Below are 22,940 nucleotides of genomic sequence, written 5' to 3'. Positions count from 1 at the left end.
TAAACACATCTGTGTTTCACAATTATAACTCAGGATGAAACCACAGTCTAAAGTCAGTCTCAGCAATATAAATAGCTGGCATTTAAGTTAGCACCCCTGGCAAGCACAAACTGTAACTATTTGTCTGGAATCACATCTTCATAGGGCTGCCAAAAATAAAGCGGAGTGTAGTGTTTGGGTTTTTCTTTTTCTTCAAGGCAATAGAGGTCAAATGCAACTGTGTCCCTAGCTGCCCCACTCTATTTCAGTTCTAGTAACTTTGAAAATGATACACACTAGAAGGTCAACACTATATTGTACATTTACTGTGTACACATGCTACCTCAGGTGCTTGCATCAACAACTCTTTTAATTGGCAGCACACATTGGTCCAGACACGACCTATCTATTAATTGAGAACCATGCAGTTGCATGTAAAGAAGGTACCTATAGGTTTACTTGTCAAATGCAGGGAGGTTGGGTTTTTTTTTTCACATTTATTTTCAAGCCAAAATCCTTAATCACTTAATTCTCATGAACTTTTTCCAGAATTTAATTACTGCCTAATACAGGGCTCAATTGCTTTCTCAACATCTGAAGAAAGTATTTTCTAATGAAAACACAGAACATAATAAGGAACTTTGTAAAGCAGAAGATATTCTTCCTGTTTTCTATCAACAGTAACTGCTCAGCACAGACAGATGTTAGGACTATTTTCTCGCCTTAGTATTAACGGGGGAACCTAATGACTCTTGTATGATCTTTACAGAGAGCACAAAGGAGTGGAAAAAAAATACAAAAAATTGAAAGAAAAACTGGGGGAAAAAAAACACTAACCACAAACAAAAATTACATCACTGGTCTAGCATGTTGATGGCTGCAAACAGTGGAGCCAGGATCATTGCTTCTGTAAAGTTGAATACTTGGCTGGTTATTGGATGTTATTAAAAATGTAAGCAAAAATAATATTTTAGGCTCCTACAAAAACGTTGGGTTCAGAAGGTACCACTCCATTTTTTGGTCTGTTCAAGCCTGTTGCAGCAGTTCTGTTCTTGTTAGTCACAGCTCTTGCAGAACCTATTTAATAATCCGTCTGAGTTACTCTGTATTAGTACTATTATAACTGACAAATATGAAGATAATAATGTTGCATACAACCTAGTATGACCAAAACTGTGCTTTCCATTCCCATTTTTGTTTCAGCATGCACAAATGGACCTTAAAAATTTCCTCAGGAAATGGCATAAATCTGCAAGAAGCTAAGAGCATACTTGGAAGGACTCACTTCATGCTAACCCTATTATATTTTTCCTTTAAAAATCTGCTACTGATGATTGTCAAAGACAAGGAAGCAGCCAGATAAACACTTTGAATAATAAGGTATCATAAAAGAAAATTATATGAATATTTTTTAAACTTTTCACTGAAAAGTGTTCTTTCAATCTTAAAATGTGTAATATACTGTGGCCCACGCAAGTCTTATTTTCAATGCACAGCTCTGAAAATGGCACGTTCTACTGTACTGAAATTGCCTAGCACATTCTTCTTCAGCTACTGCTTAAAAGGAAATTGGCTACTTAATCAATAAACCAAACCAGTTAGGTAGCCAGAAAAATGTGGATAGTCTGCAGTACTTAGAAGGATCTGTGCGGACACCACTGGTACAAGCTGTTCCTCAACCTATGTGTATATATAATAACATAAAATAAGTATTGCAAGTTTTAAGTTATTTTTCTTAATGAGAAACTTACGTCTACGTATTGAGTGTTGAGAAACTGTTTCAGTTCTAAATCTTTACCAAGCCGTGGTAAAAGCCAACCATCAATTGTTTCAAATACAAAGAAATAAGTGCTTTGTTCTCAAAGCATTGATAATATTGTTTTCTATGGGAAAGGGGATGTGGGATGTTTGATTCTCTATAGCAGAGTGTACTGCAACACAGTATCTTGAAGCAGTAGAAAAGATGCCCAAGCCTTTTCAAAACCTGAGGTAGGACCATCTCTATCAGACTCTTTTACCTCTACAAAAGAACAAAAAAAGATGTTACAGGCAAAAGATCACATACTGATTTTTCAGGGGGAACACTTGCTAGTTACTTAAGAATATGTATTGCGTTTGTGTGGCAAGGTTTTGGTAGCCGGGGGGCTACAGGCATGGCTTCTGTGAGAAGCTGCTAGAAGCTTCCCCTATGTCTGATAGAACCAATGCCAGCCGGCTCCAAGATGGACCCACGGCTGGCCAAGGCTGGTGGGTCAGTGACAGTGGTAGCACCTCTGTGATAACGTAGTTAAGGGGGGGAAAAAACCTGCGCAACTGCAGCTGGAGAAAGGAGTGAAAATATGTGAGAGAAACAACCCTGCAGACACCAAGGTCAGTGAAGAAGGAGGGGCAGGAGGTGCTCCAGGCGCCGGAGCAGAGATTCCCCTGCAGCCCATGGTGAAGACCATGGTGAGGCAGGCTGTCCCCCTGCAGCCCATGGGGGTCCATGGTGGAGCAGATATCCACCTGCAGCCCGTGGAGGAACCCACACCAGAGCAGGTGGATGCCCAAAGGAGGCTGTGACCCTGTGGGAAGCCCACACTTGAGCAGGCTCCTGGCAGGACCTGTGGCCCCGTGGAGAGAGGAGCCCACGCTGGAGCAGGTTTTCTGGCAGGACTTGTGACCCCATGGGGCACCCATGCTGGAGCAGTCTGTTCCTGAAGGACTGCACCCCATGGAAGGGACCCACGCTGGAGCAGTTCATGAAGAACTGCAGCCTGTGGGAAGGACTCACACTGGAGAAGTTCATGGAGGACTGTCTCCTTTGGGAGGGGCCCCACGCTGGAGCAGGGAAGAGTCTGAGGAGGAAGGAGCAGCAAAGATAACGTGATGAACTGATCGCAGTACAATACAAATATTAAACAAACTTCTTACAAAACAGGACCAGAGTAATTTCCTGCTTCTGAGCATAACACATATAAATGCATCAATTATACAAGCTAAAACAGATGTGGGGTTAGAAACTCTTATCTGTAGATATAAAAGTTATTTAAAATCCTGTTTTCAGAAAGTTTTTCACTGTGCTGATAACAGACAGACATGCAGAAATCACTGTAACCAGACTTCAGCAACTTGCATACCATTATATTTCAACCTCTGCCTTAAATCAGGGTATGCTATTTACAATTGTTCTTGAAGCCCACAACTGGACAGAGACAAAAAATTATTAAAATAAAAAACCGTATATTTTATTTTCAGCTTTAAAGAGGCATCTCTAAACAATCAGTAGAAAAAACAAGTAAAAAAAGTAAACACTGGCATTTTGTAAAATCACATTGAACTAATACAAGACTTAATACAAAGTTTTGATACACCACTCAAATGCAGTTAAAAAAAAAAAAAGTAGTCTAGTCTCCAAGACCCCTTCTACTTGAAGTAAATCGTTAAGTACCCACAGATTTCAACTATAAAACAAGGATACATTCTTCCTTTTTTCTTCCATTTATGAAGCCACATACTTCAATCATTTGCAAGTGAAATTCACATAGTGTCAATAACAGAATTCAAGTGAACACATACAATTCCATGACTGAAGTCCTTCCGTATTCAGTATAGGCTCTTTATCAGGTCAACACTCATCACATATCTTTAGACTGATCATCTTCTTCAAGTTTTCTGATTTCATTCTTTAAACAGTTGATGGTTTCACGACTTGCTTTTAGTCTTTCTTTAAGCTCAGCAATTTCAAAACTAGTTTTCTTCTTGGCAGCTTCCAGCTTTTCCCTGGTTTTCACTTCAAGATCTGCAACTGTGGTGGTGATAAAGAAAAATAAATATTGTAAGTACCATGAAAAATTGTAATTATTATTTTTTTTTAATTGCAACAGTAATTTGGATGGTGTGTGTCCTGAAAAAAATCTATTTCTGTTAGCCTTAGACCCTAGTCAATGACTGTAGGCAAAATGGTATCCAAAAAAACTCCTAGAATTAAAAAAAAAAAAAAAAAAAAGAAGTAAGTTTGTTTTGTGGCCTCATTCAACCCATCAGTTTTGTGGATAGATTTATATAATTCACTAAATCATTTTCCAGAGTTTTTTAAAGGTTCAGTGGGAAAAAGCCTGACATGGTGACAGCAAACGGGAGATTACAGAAAGTTACAAATAATTTATATGTGGTGCCTAGTGACAGGACCAGAGGCAATGGGCACAAACTGAAACACAGGAGGTTCTGTCTGAACATCAGGGAGATGCTTTTTCACTGTGAGGGTGACCGAGCACTGGCACAGGTTGCCCAGGTAGGTTGTGGAGTCTCCATCCATAGAGACATTCAAAAGTCATCTGGAGACAGTCCTGGACAACCTGCTGTAGATGGCCCTGCCTGGGCAGGCAGATAGACAAGGTGACCTCCAGAGATGCCTTCAAACCTCAACCATTCTGTGGTTCCTTTTCCATGTACTGTAACCACTTTCTACTCTGTCTCATTGGAATTTAATTCTATGTATCCAAAAGATTTAGTGGTGCTGCCTTTGCTTTTACAAATTCTGGTTTTGAACAAATTTTGTTCATGCACAAGTTTTTGGACAAAGCTGGTAAAGCCAACAGATCTATGGAGGCCATGGATATCCCTTCATATCCTATACATTATGTAATTGTGGGCAGTGGCAAAAAAAAAAATAAAATCTTAATTTTTATCTGTTTCAGTAGCACATTTTAAGGAAATACATAAAAAAAAACCACTAAAAATTTCTATCTATGCTCAGGACAAACATCCAGAAATTTTAAGTGAGAAAAGTTTAAGATGAGACTTTTTTTACGATTCAAATTATTAAACATTTTCTACACATAAACCATAACAACATGCAATATAACAAAAATCCACCTCAAGACCGGCTAAACTGAGGTAGAAAATACAAGTAGCAATACAATGTCCACACGCCCAAACAGACCTAAGGCAAATCAGAACCCTAACTTTGTAGGGTTTCAAACTCATGACCACTCTTAGCTCCAGGTATTCAGTGTCTAAAAATACTCGACCTGTATTTGTTGTCAGGGGAACATGCAGATAAGCCAAAGGCCAGGTGAGCCTGACTACAATGGCATTAGTTTGTAACTAGCAAAGTAGGATTTGGGCTCAATAATTACATTTGCTTTCTGAGAGTAGAAGAGAAGAGATGAAATTCAGAAGATCAGAACAGAAACCATCACTAAATACATTATATTTTATGAATCAAGGTATTTTCATTTCATTCCTTTAATTCCCTTAATATTCTGGTTTACATTTAAAAACAGATAAGGATGCAAAGAACATTAAGCTATACTGAAAAAGTATCTTATGAAATGACCTACAGTTAAAGAATTAGACAGAAGGAAAACAGACAGGAAGAGCTTTCAGACACTACTCTTTATCCCAAAAGGGTTGCTGCTTTGACTAAAACTGTACTAACTGTTCCGTATTTCAGTGCTTAAAGTGTGATCTTTGCTTGCAGTTAACATCCCAACAAGCTGAACAGAACTTTATCACAAATACAGTAGCCTTAATTTAGTCTCTAACTCATTTCAAAGATGTTAAACTAGGTGTAGATCATGCCATTGCTCTTCATACCAAGTTATTCGTAATTCTTTCCTTTTTAGCAGGCATACAGATGAGAAAATCTTTTTGAATAATTCAAGTTTTCAAATAATTATTAGTATATTTGCAAAAGTTGAAGTGAATTTAATGCAAAAATATCACTTTTTAGCAGCATCCAAATCCATTGTACTGCTACAGCCCACAAAAAACACTAAACCCCAAACCAAATGTTGTTTGTTTCTAAAATTAAAATATTTTAATTTTCAACTTACACTCTGTTTCATGTTTATAAGCACCTAGCGTTAGCTGACGAGACGTTGTTAACAGCTGCTGCATCATTGCAGTAGGATCTTGAAATATCTAATGAAGGAGAAAAACACAAGGTATCACTAATGCTCTTCAAAATAAAGTGAGGATTACATTAAAAGTTTTCATACCATTTCATCATAGAATTCAGAAACTACAGTCTTCTTTCCCAGGATGGCATTGGTATCAGACTGGAAAAGCTTCAGCAAGTGATACAAGGTTACCTAGAGGAAGACAGAATTTTATCAGCTTGACAATTGTAGGGAAATACAAATCTTCTTCTAGATAGCAACAAGCAGTATTTGTTCTTACTAAACAATTGTATAGGATTTAAAAATCTTTTAGGAATGCAAAAATAAATGTCATGTAACTTCAGTAGAATTACTTAAATTTAATTTTCAGTGTTAAACACACCAACTATCCAAAGGCTTCTTGATACTTTGAAAATGTCTGGGCAAGTGGTTTAGGATTGGTGTATAAAAACTACAAAGACAACTTTCTCTTAAACGTTTTGAAACAGATGGTTTAGTTCAAGCCGACTTTGCCAATTATCAGTTAGAAAGTGCTTCCTGTGACCTTATCATCCATTCTTGTGAAGGAAAAACACCAGGGGGGCCTGTGAATAGCTTTTCACCGAAACATCTCTCTGCAGAGTTACTCTGCCATTACCACACTGCAAACAGCAGGAGCTGGAGAGGAACAGAAGCCCTCTGTCCAGCCTTGAGGAACCACTGGCCACTTGGACCATGACCTGGGAAGAGGGCATGCAGCCCACAGTCCTTCCCTTGCACAAACAGGCCCATGAATGGTCGAAGAAGAGCGCGATACCTTGCTCCGGTTGGTACTTCCTGGAAAGGAAGAATGCGACAGGCATCGAAACAGCCTTCCAAGAACAGCAGCAAAAAAACCCAACCAACCAACTTTAGGACAGCTTGGTCAAGCTGTGAATGACATAATACGACAGGTCAGGGTGCTATGAGCATGACAGCGCAGGAAGGCCTTTCTAGTCCAGTATCAATTCTCACATATTCAAGAGAAACATAAAATTCAGTTTTCCCCTCATTTGGCAAAAAATGGCTACAGCAAAAAGGATCGCTGTAGTTCACGCACAGAAAGAACTCAAGTCTTTCCAAAAATAACCATCCCCTTTCCCTAAAATACAGTAATCGAGTTTCCTACCCAAACCTGGATAAACAAACCTGCAAGATATGTCTACAACACAGGATGGGAAGAAAGAAATTCATTCCAATGCTTTATTCAACTACAGAAGCGTCTTAACCTGGTTTTCTTATGAAAGAGACTAATGCTAGCGTAATACCTTTGCTGCTTTTTGACAGGTTTTGACCAAATCTGATAGACTAAAAAAAAAAAAAAAGGTAATTAAAATACTCAAATATCCTAGAACTAGGAATCTACATGGAAGAGAAATCCTCAGTATGTGCTCAACACAGGTAAGGTGCAACATGCAGTCACGTATTCGTAAATGTCAGAGAAGCCAAGCGCAGGAAAAGCGGTCATGAATGCCAGTAGTAAAGCGCAGAAACGGGAAAATGCGGCCAATCACATTTCCGACAAGAACAAGCTTTATTACTTCCATGACTGATAGGACTTATTTTGAGCTGCTATACCCTACAGCACAGCCTTAGGCCACCATAATTAAATAAGTGTTGTTAAAAGCCCAATGTACTTACAGGTCTTTCATTTGGATCAATGAAAAATATCTTAATGATGATTTCAAATTCACCCCAGCCTGTTTCGGTGATTTCATACGGTGGTTTGGTAACAACTGCAGTAGGAAACAGAAGTGTTAATACAGGTGATAAAGCCTCAGTGGAACTCATCAAAATCCCAGTTCTATGAACAAAAGCCCAAATGCAACACCCACCTCTTAAAGGATTACCGTAGCTTTCATGCAACTTGAATTGAATTTTTTTCACGTAGGCAGACATATCCTAAGATAGAAACATCATTATTTCTGATTATTTACACAGCACACCAAACCACTGTTTATTCATGCATCCCACGTGCCTAGCATTTCTTCTGGCATAGCTACCTTTAAAAACAGTAGCAAAACAAGACCCTAAGTCCAAGAATTGGCACCGCCACAGAGGCCTGTCGTTACTTTGTCCCCATGAGTGCTCTCCAGCTTTCCCCGACCTGGAAGATCACTCCAAAAACATCAAAGTGTCCTCCCTCTCTTTTTGCTTTTTGGAAAACCACCAGCCTTCTGCCCTTTCCTCAAATCCCGGCTTTCTAAAATCCTGATCCACTCTCACAGCAGCCGGGGTGGAGGAGCCGCACTCCCTCGCCCACGCTCTCTTCCCCCAGCCCCGCAGCCCCACGCACGACACGAGGGATGCTGCCTTTCCACGGCCCGTTATGAGGTCGGCGACCGCCCCACCTCGTTTCTGTAAGGCTTGACGTAAACCGTCCACTGGTGCGTGTGCCCGTCTTCTTCTCTTTTCTTCCCAAAATACCGCGCGACGTTTCCATACACGATCGGCTTCACAATGGTTACGCCCTTCAGGAAAAAAAGAAAAGGCAAGCCGAACCCGACACATTTTGAAAGGCGTTCGCCGAGTTGCTATTTGTAGCCCGAATTGAGCTGGTGTCTGCGAAAGCCCCGCGGAGCAGCTCCCGTTCCCCACCGCGGCCAGCGCTCCTCCCGCCCGCCCGCCCGGGCCGCCGCGGCCGAGCCCCCGCCGCCGCCGCCGCCGCCGCCGCCGGGCCCGCACCTTCACCCTGCCCCCGGAGTCAGGCCCGAACTCGGCCATTCTCTTGAACATATTGCCCCGGAGGGGGCGCCGCCCGCAGCCGCGCCGCCCGCGCTCAGCTCCCGCCAGGCCCCGCCAGGCCCGGCCCGGCCCCGGCGCAGCCCAGGGGGTGGCACCCGCCGCCCCGCGACCGCCATCCCCCGCGGCTTCCGGCGGCGCGCTGGCGTCACCGCCGGGCGGGGCGGGGCGGGGCGAGGTGGGGCGGGGCCGGGCCGGGCCGGGGCGTGTGAGAGGCGGGGCGGGGCGTGAGGCGTGAGGCGATGGGCGCGTGCCGCGGTGTGGAGAGAGTCGGGGCGCGGCGGCGGGAAGGTGCTGTCTCACCGGCCCTCGCTTTAGCTGCTGCTCTGACAGGCTGTGAATCGAAACAGGTACGGAAAGGAGCACGGCAGTGTGCTGCCCCTGTCTCGGCTTGCTTGGCCTAAAGTGGCGTTCCCTCTCTCGGCTGCCGGCCTTCCACCGAGGCAGCTTAGTCCTTTTAACCCGCCGAAACCTACTGCGCGCTCAGGCCCTTCCCATCGCTGACAGGCACAGATGCCGTTCTGTCTGAGCTCAGCAGTGCTTAAAAAAGGCAGCAGGGAATTATGTCAGTATTTTTTCTTCTTTTCGTATTTTTACTTCCGTGGTCTTCAAACGCACCCTTAGCTAGTGTGTGTTGGTGTTCACCAGTTTTGTAGCTTGTCAGGAGCTGGAGAAAGGCCGGGACTTACGTAAAGTTGATAAGGAGGATTCGGAGTGGAACATCTAATCAAGAATTACTGTCCTTGGGAGTAAAGCATATCCTGGAGAAATATGTAAGCTAATTAAGATGTTTTGGGAACCATCTGAAACTACTAGTACAAGTGTGATAAGAAGCACCCTCACGCGAACTGTCCTCCTTATAATACTAAAAGTCACACCCCTTGAGCTGGAGACCCCGGCCCAAGCAGAGACCCCCTCACCTTTGAGCATGCGCAGAATATTAAAGTAGCACTGTAGCTTGAAGTTGAAATAAGAGAAATGTAGACCAATAGAAAACTGCTTTGCGTAATTACTTATGCATATGCATAACTGGACTGTATAAATACTGTACCTGTATGACCAAACTTTGTGCTAGCTTTGTGGAGTTACCACCTAGCACCCATCTCTGCGCAGACGTGAAATAAAAGTACCTCTGCCCTGTGTGTATATCAGCATCTCGCACACTGGGTAAACGACCTCACATTTGTGGGATAACAGTTTTATTGCGAGCCATTCCCAAGGACCCACATGGTGCCTGGTTAAATGAGACATCCTGCACAAACAGCAGCCCCGATGAGGGTACAGTACGTGCTGACAAGACAGATGCAATGGGAGGGAAAAGCCTACATAAGACACAAAATAAGGGAAAAAGGAAGGTGGCAAGCATGCTAAAAGTTGTGCAGCCACTCTGAACTTCAAAATACTCAGTCTGTGGGCTGACTGCTCCAGAAATTTTTGTACAACTCTGGAGTATATAGGATATCACCTTCTTTGATAAGACATCATCTTGTCTTCTAGTCAACAAGAACCAAAAGCTGGAGACGTGTGGCAATTTCTGTGTTCTTTTCTTTCTAGTTTCTGAGAAAAGCAAAGAACTTTTCCTCTGGCAACTTTCAGTTACCAGAATCCAAGCAGAATAAATCCAGTGAAGCAAGTCCACAAATGATGCAAAGTAAACTAGGCTGCAAGAGGATGCTGTATTTCATGCATTTATCTTTGCAAGATAAAATATAGAATGAGGCTACTAGGGTGACAATGAACTAATTTCTGTCACCGTTTTATGGTTAATCTGCAAGCAAGCCCCTTTGCCCAAGGGTAGATAACTGTGTTGTCAGTTGGTCTTCTTGGTAGATAACTATTCAGTTGTGCTGTAGTACAGCAAAAGGGATATCCCACCACAAGCTAACAAGTTATGCCTCTGGTTCAAAGTTGTACACAAGTAACAGCCATGATTAAAAAAGTATTAAAAGACATGAGAAGGAAAGATTCCAGCTGTTTCCATTGTTTGCTCTGTGAACGTGACGGTTCTTCGGGTGAACAAGGTATTAAAAATTAACTGACACCATTTCATCCTGCTTAGGTGTGAGCGACTTGTGTCAGTGGTCCTTGTCTTCATCCAAATGAGTTGGCTTAGCAAGACCCATTATTTATGTTATTTATGATCATATATTCTGTTATATTCCGCTAGCACAGCTGAATGTAATAGAATATATGATCAAAATGTTTCCTTGTTCTGTAGGAAGGCAGCTTCCCACAGTACTCCAAACAGCAGCAGAGGACAGACTACTCTTAAAACCACGTTAATTACCAGAAGTGGCAGGCCTGAAGAGCATCTGACGTTACTTTTCATTATTGGTTCACTTTTGGAGCAGGGAGTGTGCCTGCCTGCTGGGCTGAATGAAGCTAGAGGTCCATGTTGATGTGGGTTTGCCCTGTGGCTCTGAATAAGCTGTCAGCTCTCCCTGAACTGCTGGTGACTCCAGAGCAGGGTCACACGTGGGGGACTGTGCTGAGCGAAGGGTCATTAATTTCTGCATTGCAGGAGGAGGTGAGTCTGAGGGAGCTGCTGATTTGCAGGGTTGCTCCATGCCCCAGCTGCACCCTCCGGTCAGCCCAGCTCTGTCTGTTCCTACGATGGACGAGGGAACTCAGGGGATTCCTCTGGGGAGCTGCAGCCAGATCCTGCCTGCAAACCGCTCTCCAGACCTCCCCTTCGCGTGGCCCCCCAAAGCATGTGTCAGGGCTCCTGGCAGATGAGAAGATAGTGAACGCCATGCCTAACCCGCTCCCGGGAAGCCAAAATTCCCTACCTCTTTCATTGCATGAACTAGATCTCACGTGGACAGTGCTGCGCAGCTCTGAAGTATTATAGGTCATCTTGTTAAAATGAAGGAAGTTGGCAAGACTGGCATGTGGGCCAGTCTTTTGCAAGCGGTCAAGCTATCACTGTCTTCAAAGAAAAATTAAATTTCCTGAGGTTGGTGTAACTTCTAATTAATAAACAGCTTCTATGGAAACCTCTTTACTCTAGAAACATTAAGACAGGCAAAAAGGGGAATGATGCAGTTCCTGCTGTAAAGAAACCTTTTCCTCCCACGTGTGATGACTGCCCTGCAGATCTCCCTTTGGAAAGAGGGAAGGGTGGGCTTAAATGTTGTTCTGCTTTGTTTTTTTAAAGACAGGGCTGTAATGAACCTTTGCTAATCTATTTGCAACTGGAATATGAGAGGGCAGCCCATCACAGCACCACCTGCAGAAACTGAGCTCACCTGAGCAGGGGATATTGCACATGTGCTTGGCCCTTGGCGTCCTGCCACCATTGCACCACCAGCAGCTGTTGGTCCGCAAGATCCGTGATTCTGATACAGACAGAAAATCAAAAAGATTATTCTATAGGGAATGCACATGACGCGGGGAGTCCTTTTATTCTTTAATCCAACCAAATATGAAAAACACATGCAAGATGTCTTAACTTCAAAATGTCATTGGAAAACCCAACACGGGATTTCTACCCTTGGAAATAAATTCCAGTATGCTTCTGTACATTGCTCACTTTATATAGAAGCACAAATCAAGCCCAACATACATTTCCTCAAAAACAACAGAGGAAAATACTACCATGTCCAGTTTATGCAGTGGTTCTGACTGTACTTAACCAATGCTGGCCTTCACCTGGACAGAAAGGAAGCACAAGTAAGGAAACTCGGGGAAACCAGTGCAGTGTTGGGGCCCTCTCACCACTGTTACTGCCCTAAGGGTGAAAATGCAGACACTGGGAATGGCCAAAAAAATAATTCCTGCCAAAGATAACCTTGTTTCTTTGCTGGCTCCTGCCCATATGAGTGCGGTGGCCCAGCTGCACACGCATCTCACGAGACGTGGACTAGCAGGTGGGCTGTGGCAGGCAGGGTGTGCTCTGCAGCAGCAGCTCCCGTCACGCTTTGAAGCTGTCGATAGCTGTAGCAGGCAGAGCTGCTCTTACGGGTGGCCCCGAGGGTGCTTTTGGCAACTACTGCAGACATATCCAAACAGACCAGCTCACCTTGCTCCTCCCGCCAGGCATGCTCCTGTGGAGCTTCTCGCTGCGCAAATACCTGCTCACCAAGGCAGGAGCAGAGGTTTTGGTGAGGGGCCATGCTCTGGGCTTTGGCTTTCCCTCCTTATGACTTACCTGCCCTATTTTGTCCTACTGACATGCCGCTGCATCTGCATCAGGGCAGCAGGAAGGAGGAGGGATGGGGACAGTGATTCTTGTTTAAAACATGAACGTCCCTTGGCCAACACATGGATTGCTCCCCAGACCTGGGATCAGAGTCTGTGCATGTTTCCCTCCGAATGAAATGGGTTTAACAATAGTCTGTTGCCACTGCCCGCTACTCCTTGTCTCTAGGTCCCATAGCAGTGCCTCTGCCCAGCTGCCTGTCTTGCTCTGCACTTCCATGCCTGCTTGCTCCACTGCTTCACTTACCTGCCCTGCTCCAGCTGCACAGCCACCGCAGGCAGATGACTGGCAGAGGAAGGAGCTGCAGCAAGCAAAAGCAGCGCAATTAGGAACTGTGGTATGATGAAGACAGGCTGCTTCTGGGAAAAGCTTCCTGATGAGCACAGTTCTATCAGACTGTGGAAGAGCAGCAGGGAAAGAGACAGTAATGAGAAAAGCTGTAGAAAATACCTGCAGTCTGTGCCAGCAGAGATGGACTAACCCGATGGGATCTTAACCTCTAAGCTCCGGCACTCACATGGACCTGCTCACTTTAACAAAGCTTGTTAACTGGAAATTCCCACCCCACGTGCCCCCTGGAAGTCATGAGAGCAGACTTCCAGGCTGTGTCCCCCAAAAGTTATTTGGTCCAAGACGCTTCATAGTTGCTGCCAGCTCACACTTCTTATAGACCTTCCCCAGAGCAGCCAGGGGTAGGAGGCAAAATGCAAGGATTACCCAAGACTAGATGTTGCCAGAGGAGTCCATGCAGCCTCTTAACACTGAGACCACAGGTTCTCCTGCGCTTGTTTCGTCTCAACCTTCTCCCACCCCCTTTTGGTTCCTCTGCTCCATAGTAATCAGAAACGCAGCCTCTTCAGTACATGGGCATTTCCCGATACTTAAAACATCACTCCAAAATTGTCAAATTTCTTATACAATGTGGAAAGCCATAGGTGGATAGAGTAAAAATATTTCAGAATAATTTTTTTTAAACTCTGTCACAATACGTACCAAAGAGGGAGTTGGTTATCTCAACTCTGCTACTCAGATTTGTTATGAAACTTATCAAAGTCCTGGTCTTACAATCCAGTTACTGCTCATCATAAATCTATCACCATTAACAACCTAACAAAAATAGCCTTAGGAGGTAAAGAAGTTTTAATTGGCATAATTACTGTGTTATCCTCGGGCTCTGCAAAGGTGTTTTTTCTAGTCAAGTGCTGAAGTATGTCAGTGCATCATTTGTGTATCAATACGAGCAACATCATCATGCTACTTGCTGTGTGTTCTTACACGGCGTCAGGAGCAATGCTGGGTTTATCAGGGCTCGGGGTGCAAGGGGGCCACGGAGCCAGTCGCTAGGAAGTGAGATGGAGGATCATGCAGGAGTAACGGGGGAGGAAGAAGCATATGCAGCCTCCTTAACACCCATGATGAATCAACCCTCGTCTAAGATCTCCCCAAATGGTGAAGCATGAAAAGCTCCCTGCACTAGCCACCAGCACCTACATATTGTTCATGTTTTGATAGTGGAATTAATATGGAGAAGTGGATTTTACAGCTAATCTGGAGCCCTAAGGTTCAGTTTGTACAGGTTTTTTTTTTTCAGTGGGCATAGGGAAGCTGAACTACCACAAGCAGATCTACTTTCTAATGACATTCAAAGCTGGCTACTTTTTACTAGACTTTGAAATTCAGATCTGCTGAATTCATTTCAGAAGGAAAGTGCTGGCAAGAAGCAGTATGCCTGCACACAATCTCACTTGATTTGCTTTGTTAGGGCATGGGGAATTGCATGGGGAATTGCAGGAACTTGGATAGGTAGGCTGGAAAATAGTCTCTGTCATGTTCAGCAACCTCTTTAAGAGATCAGTTTTTCACAGCGTCCCACTTCAGATCGCAACTCTGTTAGAGAACAGCAGCTTCTAACATTGCCCCAAGACTCCATCTTCCATGCTAAGCCCCTTGATGATACTGATTGCATCATGGTATCACCTAGTTCACTTTAACAACTGTAAATTGCACTTTTTTCTTTTTTTTGAGGATTAATGGTGCCTCATAGTCAATCAAGTAGCCTGGGAGACCTGGGTTCTTATCTGACCTCTGCTGAGAGCAATAAGTAACTAGGCAAAGGGATACCTAAATACCATAGCTATCTAGTAAAGGTCTCAATTTCTTCATGATAAATGCAGCTAAAACCTTCTTAGTCTTCAAAATTAGATTTGTTATGCTCATTATTTTTATCCTCTTATTTTTAAGTTGACTCAAATAACTAGAACTGTGCTGTCACCAACAGGGAAGAAACAAAAATCTTAAGAAACTCCTGTCTTGCAATCCACAATTAGTATTTCTAAATCCCAGGTCAGAAATGCGTGGCTGTCTGTAGGTCAAACAGAAATACGCGCCGTTACTGCCTCATTCCCTGACAGTGGTGGTCTGCCAGCTGCAGATGTACCAACCCTGGCTGATCTACCTGTTTTACTGCTGAGTGTCAAATGGGGTACTTGAAGCTATGCTTTGAACTTTAGGGTATTACAGGACAGTTGAGATGGGAAGGGACATCTGGAGGTCATCTGCTCCAACCCCTTTGCACAAGCAGGGCCACGTAGAGCTGGTTGCCTGTGTCCAGAAGGCTTCTGAGGATCTCCAAGGGTAGAGACTCCACAACCTCCCTGGGCAACCTGTGCCAGTGCTCGGTCACCCTCACAGTGGAAAAAGTGTTTCCTGATGTTCAGAGGGAACCTCCTGTGTTTAAGTTTGTGCCTATTGCCTCTTGTCTTGTCAACTTGCAAACCTGTGTAATCAGAGATTGCTTCACTCCTCACCAGCTACGGCCATGTACAGGAATGAATACCTTTAAACCACAGCCCACCGTGCCCATTACGAAGGTGAATAAGCACAGCCCCGGCAGGAATTTGACTCCTGTTTGAACTGATACTGCAAATTCCTATGAAGTCTGCTGAAACAGCGATGGGGCACAGGAAGTTTTAAAAGGTGTCCATGAAGCATGTTCTTGTTAGTCTTCAGGGTGACACCCTCCAATCACCCTGCCCACACTTGCTTCAATTGAAAGGAAAAAAAAGCCCAAACCTTCTTTACCTCCCTCGCTCCAGGCCAGCCCATTACCACCATCAGGACCTTCTCCATGGCCCTTGGCCTCATTCCCTTTTACCTCCACCTCACAAACAACTGCAAGCTCTTACCCTGCTGTTGCCCGCAGCGCTGCAGTGGAAGAGAGTAGCCTTGCAGGTGTTGTCCTCTAATTTGTCCGCTAATCCCGTCCTTGTTGGTATTTTGTGGGGAACCGCATTCCCCTTGCTTCTTCACAGGGCTGGACATCCCCCAGCCTGTGCCTGCAGACAGGAGAGGGTGGGGGGGGTTCTCCAGCAGCAGAAGCACTCGGAGGTGGGTCAGTGAGCACCAGTGGTGGGCAGGGCTCCACGCTCCTTCTCCAGGACCATTCCTCCCTTCTCCAAGCTGGGCTGGGAAGAGGCTTTCAGGACACCTGCCCAGTGCCCCAGCAGGGATGCTCCAGCTACTGGTGAGGGAAGGGGCTAGGTGGGACTGGTGGTGGCACGCCTGCAGCGATACATTCCCCAAGAGCAACCCCTGGGGACAGTTGTCATGGCAGTGGCAGAAGGCTCAAAGTACAGTAGCTGCAGGAGTGGCCATCAGCCACCTCACACCAACCACAGGTTGCACTGTTTTTGAGGACAGGAATGGCAATAAAGGATGACACTTGTAGAGTTGTTTTAAAACCAGCATGTTCATATAGATTTAGAGCTCCTGTGCTCTCTTAGTGTAGAAATGAACCCAGGTATTTATTAATTTCTACTTTTATAACTACTCTTTAAATTCAATTATCTTTGCGATTGGGGAAAATGAAATAGATCTCTCAATTTTTTTCTCTATTTAATGGAAAGTAAAATTTTTCTTCATGAAAGGTCACCTTTAAGAAAGGTCCTGTCCTGGTCATCACAACTGCCCTAAGAGTTGTCAGGGGAGGAACTGAAGGTCTGGCTAGCTGTAGGCATTTTCAATAGCGTAAACATTTACAGTGTGAAAATGCAGGGAAAGCATGCTGGCTGCAAATTTTGCTAAAATAATGAGCATTTGAAGTAATTAACAATACTGACATTTTAAATATCATGTTAGAACTTCAGCATTCAATGTCCCATTTGTGCCTCTCAGAACTATTGTTTCAGGCTGTGGGGAAATTGTGGAAAACAATACTGCTTTTGATTCACATTTGTAATTATGTTACGATATTCTTATTCCTTGGGCAGCTACAGTTTTTTGGGGGGTTACAAAGGGAGGTTTTGCCTGTGTTTCAATGAAAGCTCAAAAAGCTGAAGCAAAATTATTCACCAAAGTATTGACTGAAAATTACAATATTTATGGGCAAATCCCCCCAAAATTACCTCCAGCTACAGTCATCTGGGAACTAACTGCTTTTCTAGGTCTTCTATATAGTTGCTCCACTTTACCTTTTGAGCTGACAAATAACCCCAACCCCAACGGAAGTAAAACCTGAAAGCATTAGTTTTACTTCCAGTTCAGGTTGATTCTATAAACCCGAAACATGTTATTCAGAATATGCTTTTGTCACAGTTAAGTGAATGCATTCACCACCCACAGACGCTTTGAGACACTCCTGTGGCTGGAGCTGAAGAGTATTTTCCAGCCTGTCTTCCAGCCAATGATGGATAGAAGATGCCACTTTCTCCTTCATTCCTTTGGGGCACATGAAGGAAAGCAGAAGAGGAGAAACTACCTTCATTTATTGTCTCTCACCCAGTCAGTCTAACACTCTCCTACCATGAGAATACTAACTAGTAGTATCTTGGCCAGGAACACCTTTCCTTTTCAACAGCTGCATTTAAAGAAGCCTAATACTGTATATACAATTTCTGACCGTGTTTCAGACCCTGAGGCTATGAACTTTTGGGACTGCATCCTTTATTTTGTAGGTGTGACAACTCCCCCTGTGCTGAGAAGAGCGCTCCTCTTTCTCTGGTCTTGAAAACAGTCCTGAGTGCACGAAAGAGAGAAAACAGCAAAGGCAATTCTACATTCACACACAGAGAAAAGCCTGCAAGAACCACGATCATTAAAGGAAGATGTGGGATAAATTCCTGACTACATGATCCCTTCTAATCTGGCAGTCCGGACTCCAAATCATAGAGAAATAAAGATGTAATTAACTACATGTAAGCACCTGGGAGGCATCAGTCAGACCAGTAGCAAAGGCTTGACAACGTACAGAAAACAAGCACCTTTGCTTTACCTTGGGCATGTTCTTTGGATGAGATGATGCACTCCTGGGTGACATTAATGAGCAGGCAGGACAGTAACCAAACATCACCGCCCATGCCACCGCATCCCTCATTTTGAGTGTGCAGATGCAAGCACAATCACTGCTTAGATGGCAGAGCACCTAGAGCAACAAGTGTTACTCTGCCATCTCCTATTTTATCATTTTGCTGTAGTAAACCAGCAGGAAATGCTGTGACAATTCTGCACGCAATTCACAGGGAAGGTTAGTTATGACTGATTTTACACGTGAAGCACTGTGGGTAGAGTGGCTTGGCAAACTACCTGGGGTGTGCCTATATAAATCCCACAACACTGTTCACTGCAGCTTTATTATTTCTTAGTTCTGTTGTCCTAAACAACTGCTACATCTGTCTCCCACTTGATGTCAGCCTGTCCACAAATCCGCTAGTTTTCTGGTGACCTCACATCTCACTTGGTGACTGAAGAGAAGGAAGCTGGAAAGACCAACTTCTCTCGTGATGGGCAGTGGAACAGCTTGCCAAGATTATAAAGAAGTATGAGACTTTAAACAAGCTTTGTGAAGGACAAAGATGTGCTGGAAACCCCAGCAAAATTTATTAAAGCATCTGTGTGTTATTTAAAATAACCACATAGCAGGAGCAATAAAATGCACAAAGTCCATGTATTTTAGGGATCACTCCAAACAGTAAGATGAACTGGCAGCAATAGTGAGTGGCAGAAGGCTTTCAGCCAGGAATCTTTCACTGCAAAATTGCAGCAACTCCAGTTCCAGTGGTAGCAACAGAATGGGAAGAAAAGAGATTGAAGAATTAAATGGCTGCTAAAGACAACATAAAAATAGGTTAGTATTTGTTGAAGACACAAACTTAGAAGGAACAGAGGACAACAAGGATTTCGTACAGGAACAACTGAATGATCTAGAAAATGATATAGTAGGAACAGAACAAAATTTAAAAGCATCAAAGCACCTAGGGACTCTGCTGAGACAAAGAAATTATCTACTGTAAATATCTGACAAGACTACGTACCCCAGGTGATGACAGGATCTACAGGGAAATACCAACTTCTTTCCTGTAGCTTCTGAAGCTGTAGCAGGGAACTGCTACAACTTCTGAAGCTGTAGCAGGGAAGGTGATTTCAGTAAATGGACTAAATGCTAATGCCACCATACAAACCCTGCTAAGACCCCATCTGGAATAGCGTGCGTGTTTCTGTTAGAGGAATATATATCCTCTCCTGTTATAGGAAAAATGAACTGAAAGGCAAATATGCAAGAATGGGGCAAGTGGGTGTAACACAGCCTGTCCTAAAGAAGGGAAGAGCCTCTTTAAGCAAATTGACCAAAATAAAGGCAGAGGAAGTATTAACTAGTTGTTGTAAATGCCTTAAGGGGTTAAGTACAATGGGGAGGGAAATAACTATATAGAGAACAGTATCAGCACAAGATCAAATGAATATAATCTGGCCAAGAAGAAATTCAGGCAGCAACTTAGAAGGTTTGTAACCACTGGAGCAGGGGAACAGTGGGACAGCCTTCCCATAGGAACAGCAGGAAGAAAAACCCCAGGGAGACCCCATCTGGTCTTAAGATGAGTCTCAGGTGGTGTTATAAGACATGGTTAGCTGCCCCAGAAGGGGACTGAACTTCATATCCCAGGCAATATTTTCCAGTCCTGTGTTGCTACTTCACTTTCTCTTGAGGCCCTGCAATGAAGTATGCAAAGCTAAAAGATACCCACCCCAATCCCTCTTACCTTTAATCTACTATGTTGGACATGACTTGTCATAGAGAAGACTGATATGGGAGAATGAAAATGAAGTTCTTTTTTTTTAAAACCTCATACAAAGATTTGATCACCAAGAGATTAATGGATTCATTGTCTGAATGTTCACAGGCTTGAATGTTATTACCAGTGTGGAAGCACATGTCAAAAAAAGAAAAAAAGAAAGAAAAGAAAAGTAGTGGCAGAACTAGAGAAACTGGCACTGGATGTATGCTCTGTGCCTACTGAAATAAAGGAAATCACCTCAAATGTAGCAGTCTTCAGAGCAGTCACTTTCAGAGTTACAAGTAGGTTGTGGCATACAGCCAGCTACAGGGGACAACCTTTCTAGGAACAAAAGTGGAATGAAAAAAATCTGTGCAACGAGATGAGATGGGAAGGTCTGGAAATGGATGGGATTGTTTGAACTAGACCGTGTTACCCAGGTTCCTGCCTATAGCAAAGGGCTGGGAGCACCCTGAAGAACACAGATGCTGAACCTACTTCTGCCAACATTTTTGGGGCCTAGTCTGCACGTGATCTGCCACCATGATGTAACTGTTGAGCCCAGCCTCTGCCCAAGCGTGCAGCTTAGGTGAAGCATCATCACATGCCGCTGTTGTGAAAGAAACGAGCCATGTACAGGCAGCTGGCTGCTCCTCACAGAGCTGAGTCCTTCACCTACCAGCCACCCTTACGTTTCACAGCTCCCTCAGACGGCACATGGATATTGGCATGTTCGATAAAGAAAGAACAACATCCAGCTTGAAACTGGAGGTTACCAAAACTACCAGGTGCCTCAGCATCCTTACCTAGGTTAGGTCAATCCAAGATTTAATTCCAGAATTGTGGTTTTAAATTTGCCGATTTTTTCAAGTTAAAAAGAGGTGGGAACATTTTTATTCTTCATAAAAGCATTAATCAATCTCACAGGAGTTGACCTTGCACGTGTCATATAAGACTTTCCTCAAACTTCTTCCAGTCCCGGAAAGGACAAACCTGAGTGGGGGAAGAGGCCGCCTGCTCCAAGGATCAGGCACAGCTGGAGGTAGCACAAATCTGGCTGCAGCAATGAAAACACTATACCACTGTCCCTCTTGCTAGCCCCAACGGTTTTAACAGACTATTAATTTAATTTGGTGGTAACACTTTTTTTTTGGTTTTGGCAATTTGCCAGTTTTCTAAATAAAGACTTGAATTTTTAGAAACCTTCCCTTCTTCTTCAGTAGTGCACCCAAGCCCCTCAGTTAAAATCCGAGTTAGCTATTGCTGTAATTATTAAAAAAAAAAAAATGCTGAAAGAGGTGATAATGTAGACGTTTAAGAGTTTTATTTCTAAATTCATTTTGAGTAAAGGCATAAAATTACTTTTTTTTTTTAAATATTATAAATAACTGAATGGAACAGTCGGGATAATTTAAATTAGGAGGGCACAGTAGGGATCCCACATGACAGGAAAAAAAAAAAAAGTTATTTTTCTGAAGTATCATGCTGTTAGCACTGTGAAAGAAACACCAAGAACATTTTCCTGGACTCCAGCTGAGATGGAAGCCAGCCAGCAGATAGCTTTAATCATTATGGAGAGTTTATACTTACACAGAGAAGCTCAAAATACAGCTTTTCTTGTAGAGAAAAAGGCTAATCACTCATCTGTTTTTATAGCTGCTAATAAAACATGGACCTTCTCTCTGACCCTTTTCATTCAAAGTACTTTATGTATTAAAGAAAGAACCAACTACACAATTTAGACATTATTTCCAACAGTTTCTTCTGCAGGGCTCTGTTGGCCATTCTACACCCTTCACCATTTTTGTTACTGTTACACTACAGGTCTTTGAGAAAATGGGGGCTGTGGGCCTACATCTTGCAAAGATTCCAGGCTAAATGATTTAGGAAAGTGAGAACTGCAGGTTTAATTATGTATAGGCTCCAATTAACTTTTTGAGGTGGAAGCTCGAGTCCCTTACAGCTTGACCCATGAATAAGGATTCTGTTTGGGATGAATGGTCTCTGTTTTCATCCCCTCCCACCAGTGCGGAGCTGTAACATCCAGGGAGAGCCACGTATTTAAGTGAAGCACAGCCTGCAGACTGTAAAAGGTGGTGAGGGTAGCTGCCCGTCTGTCAAAAAGTAGATGGCTAAACAGGGAAAGGGGATACCAGCGAGCTTTAGAAATTAGTTTTCAGCATCAGTTTAACCATTCTGAAATACAGGAACTCTGTAGAGCTCCGTGCTCCTTCAGAGGCAAACGCTGCCTGTTCCACAGGGGAACCCACCCATCTTCTGCCAGGTTTTGGAGATGCGTTCAACTACAGCCAACATTTTCTCTGCCTGTGTGGACAGTATCTTCCAGTGTTTTCAGTGTCAAAGAAAGGCTTCTGAGCATTAAAGTATTTCTTTCACTCCAAGTGCATAAGTAGGAAAACATGTACAGGAATTTAACAGCAGCACACTCAAAAGGCATTCAAAATAATGTGCAGAAAATAAGGCAAGAAACAAGGACTTTTTCATGAGGTGTCAAGGCAAGGACAAAAAAAAATACAGCTTGTTTATTTTGTGGAAAAAGGGGAAGAAGCAACTGCCATCTTCTTAAATTTAGGGCAGTTGCGGATTATCAACTCTAGTTCTGCTGACAAAGCTCATAACTCATAAGGAGGTGGATACGTGGGATAAACGACCAATGTGTGGACATCACAGCAATTAGACAAACAAGGGTTGCAGACATAACAATTCATGAGATTATGAATTAAGCAAAGAGGAGTGGAGAGTTTTTTTCATGCCACTAGATGGCAGGAAGAGACCCTTTTTCTCCAACCTAAATGATTCTATGGCTCTATGGCTATGGCACTTGTGCACATCTGCACCCTTTTGAATGTGTCCTTCCTTGTGTGACAGAACACCTAGGGGCCTAACTTCATCATTAATATACAGGATAAAAAGAGAAAAATCTACTCAATGAGCGCCAGTGCTAAGTAGATGCTAGCTAAGTGTTTTGGAAAAAGTGCTCAGCAATATATATATTTTTTTTTAAAAACACCTGTTTACACTGGGTCATTTCTGTAAAATTGGGGA

The 22,940-nt window shown here is 43.4% G+C and overlaps 2 protein-coding genes across 2 annotated transcripts; both read right to left on the bottom strand.

Moving 5' to 3' along the window:
- Nucleotides 1-3,100: 3,100 nt before the first annotated feature.
- YEATS4 (YEATS domain containing 4) lies at nt 3,101-8,756 on the bottom strand. Its single transcript, XM_075495455.1, has 7 exons — nt 8,568-8,756; nt 8,234-8,353; nt 7,718-7,784; nt 7,524-7,618; nt 5,964-6,056; nt 5,799-5,886; nt 3,101-3,766 (listed from the first exon to the last, which is right to left on the bottom strand). The coding sequence occupies exons 1-7, from the start codon at nt 8,616-8,618 to the stop codon at nt 3,597-3,599; spliced, it is 684 nt and encodes a 227-aa protein (XP_075351570.1). The 5' UTR covers nt 8,619-8,756; the 3' UTR covers nt 3,101-3,596.
- Nucleotides 8,757-11,803: 3,047 nt separating this feature from the next.
- On the bottom strand, nt 11,804-15,954 carry LYZ (lysozyme). The gene is made up of 4 exons (XM_075491483.1): nt 15,907-15,954; nt 13,422-13,548; nt 11,873-11,962; nt 11,804-11,808 (listed from the first exon to the last, which is right to left on the bottom strand). Exons 1-4 carry the CDS (start codon nt 15,952-15,954, stop codon nt 11,804-11,806), a joined length of 270 nt encoding a protein of 89 aa, XP_075347598.1.
- Between the last annotated feature and the right edge of the window lie 6,986 nt (nt 15,955-22,940).

This window comes from Mycteria americana, chromosome 1, assembly GCF_035582795.1.
Source record: "Mycteria americana isolate JAX WOST 10 ecotype Jacksonville Zoo and Gardens chromosome 1, USCA_MyAme_1.0, whole genome shotgun sequence".
Taxonomy (NCBI): Eukaryota; Metazoa; Chordata; class Aves; order Ciconiiformes; family Ciconiidae; genus Mycteria; species Mycteria americana.
Note: the sequence above shows the minus strand (reverse complement) of the source record. Positions and strands in the feature narration are given on the sequence as shown.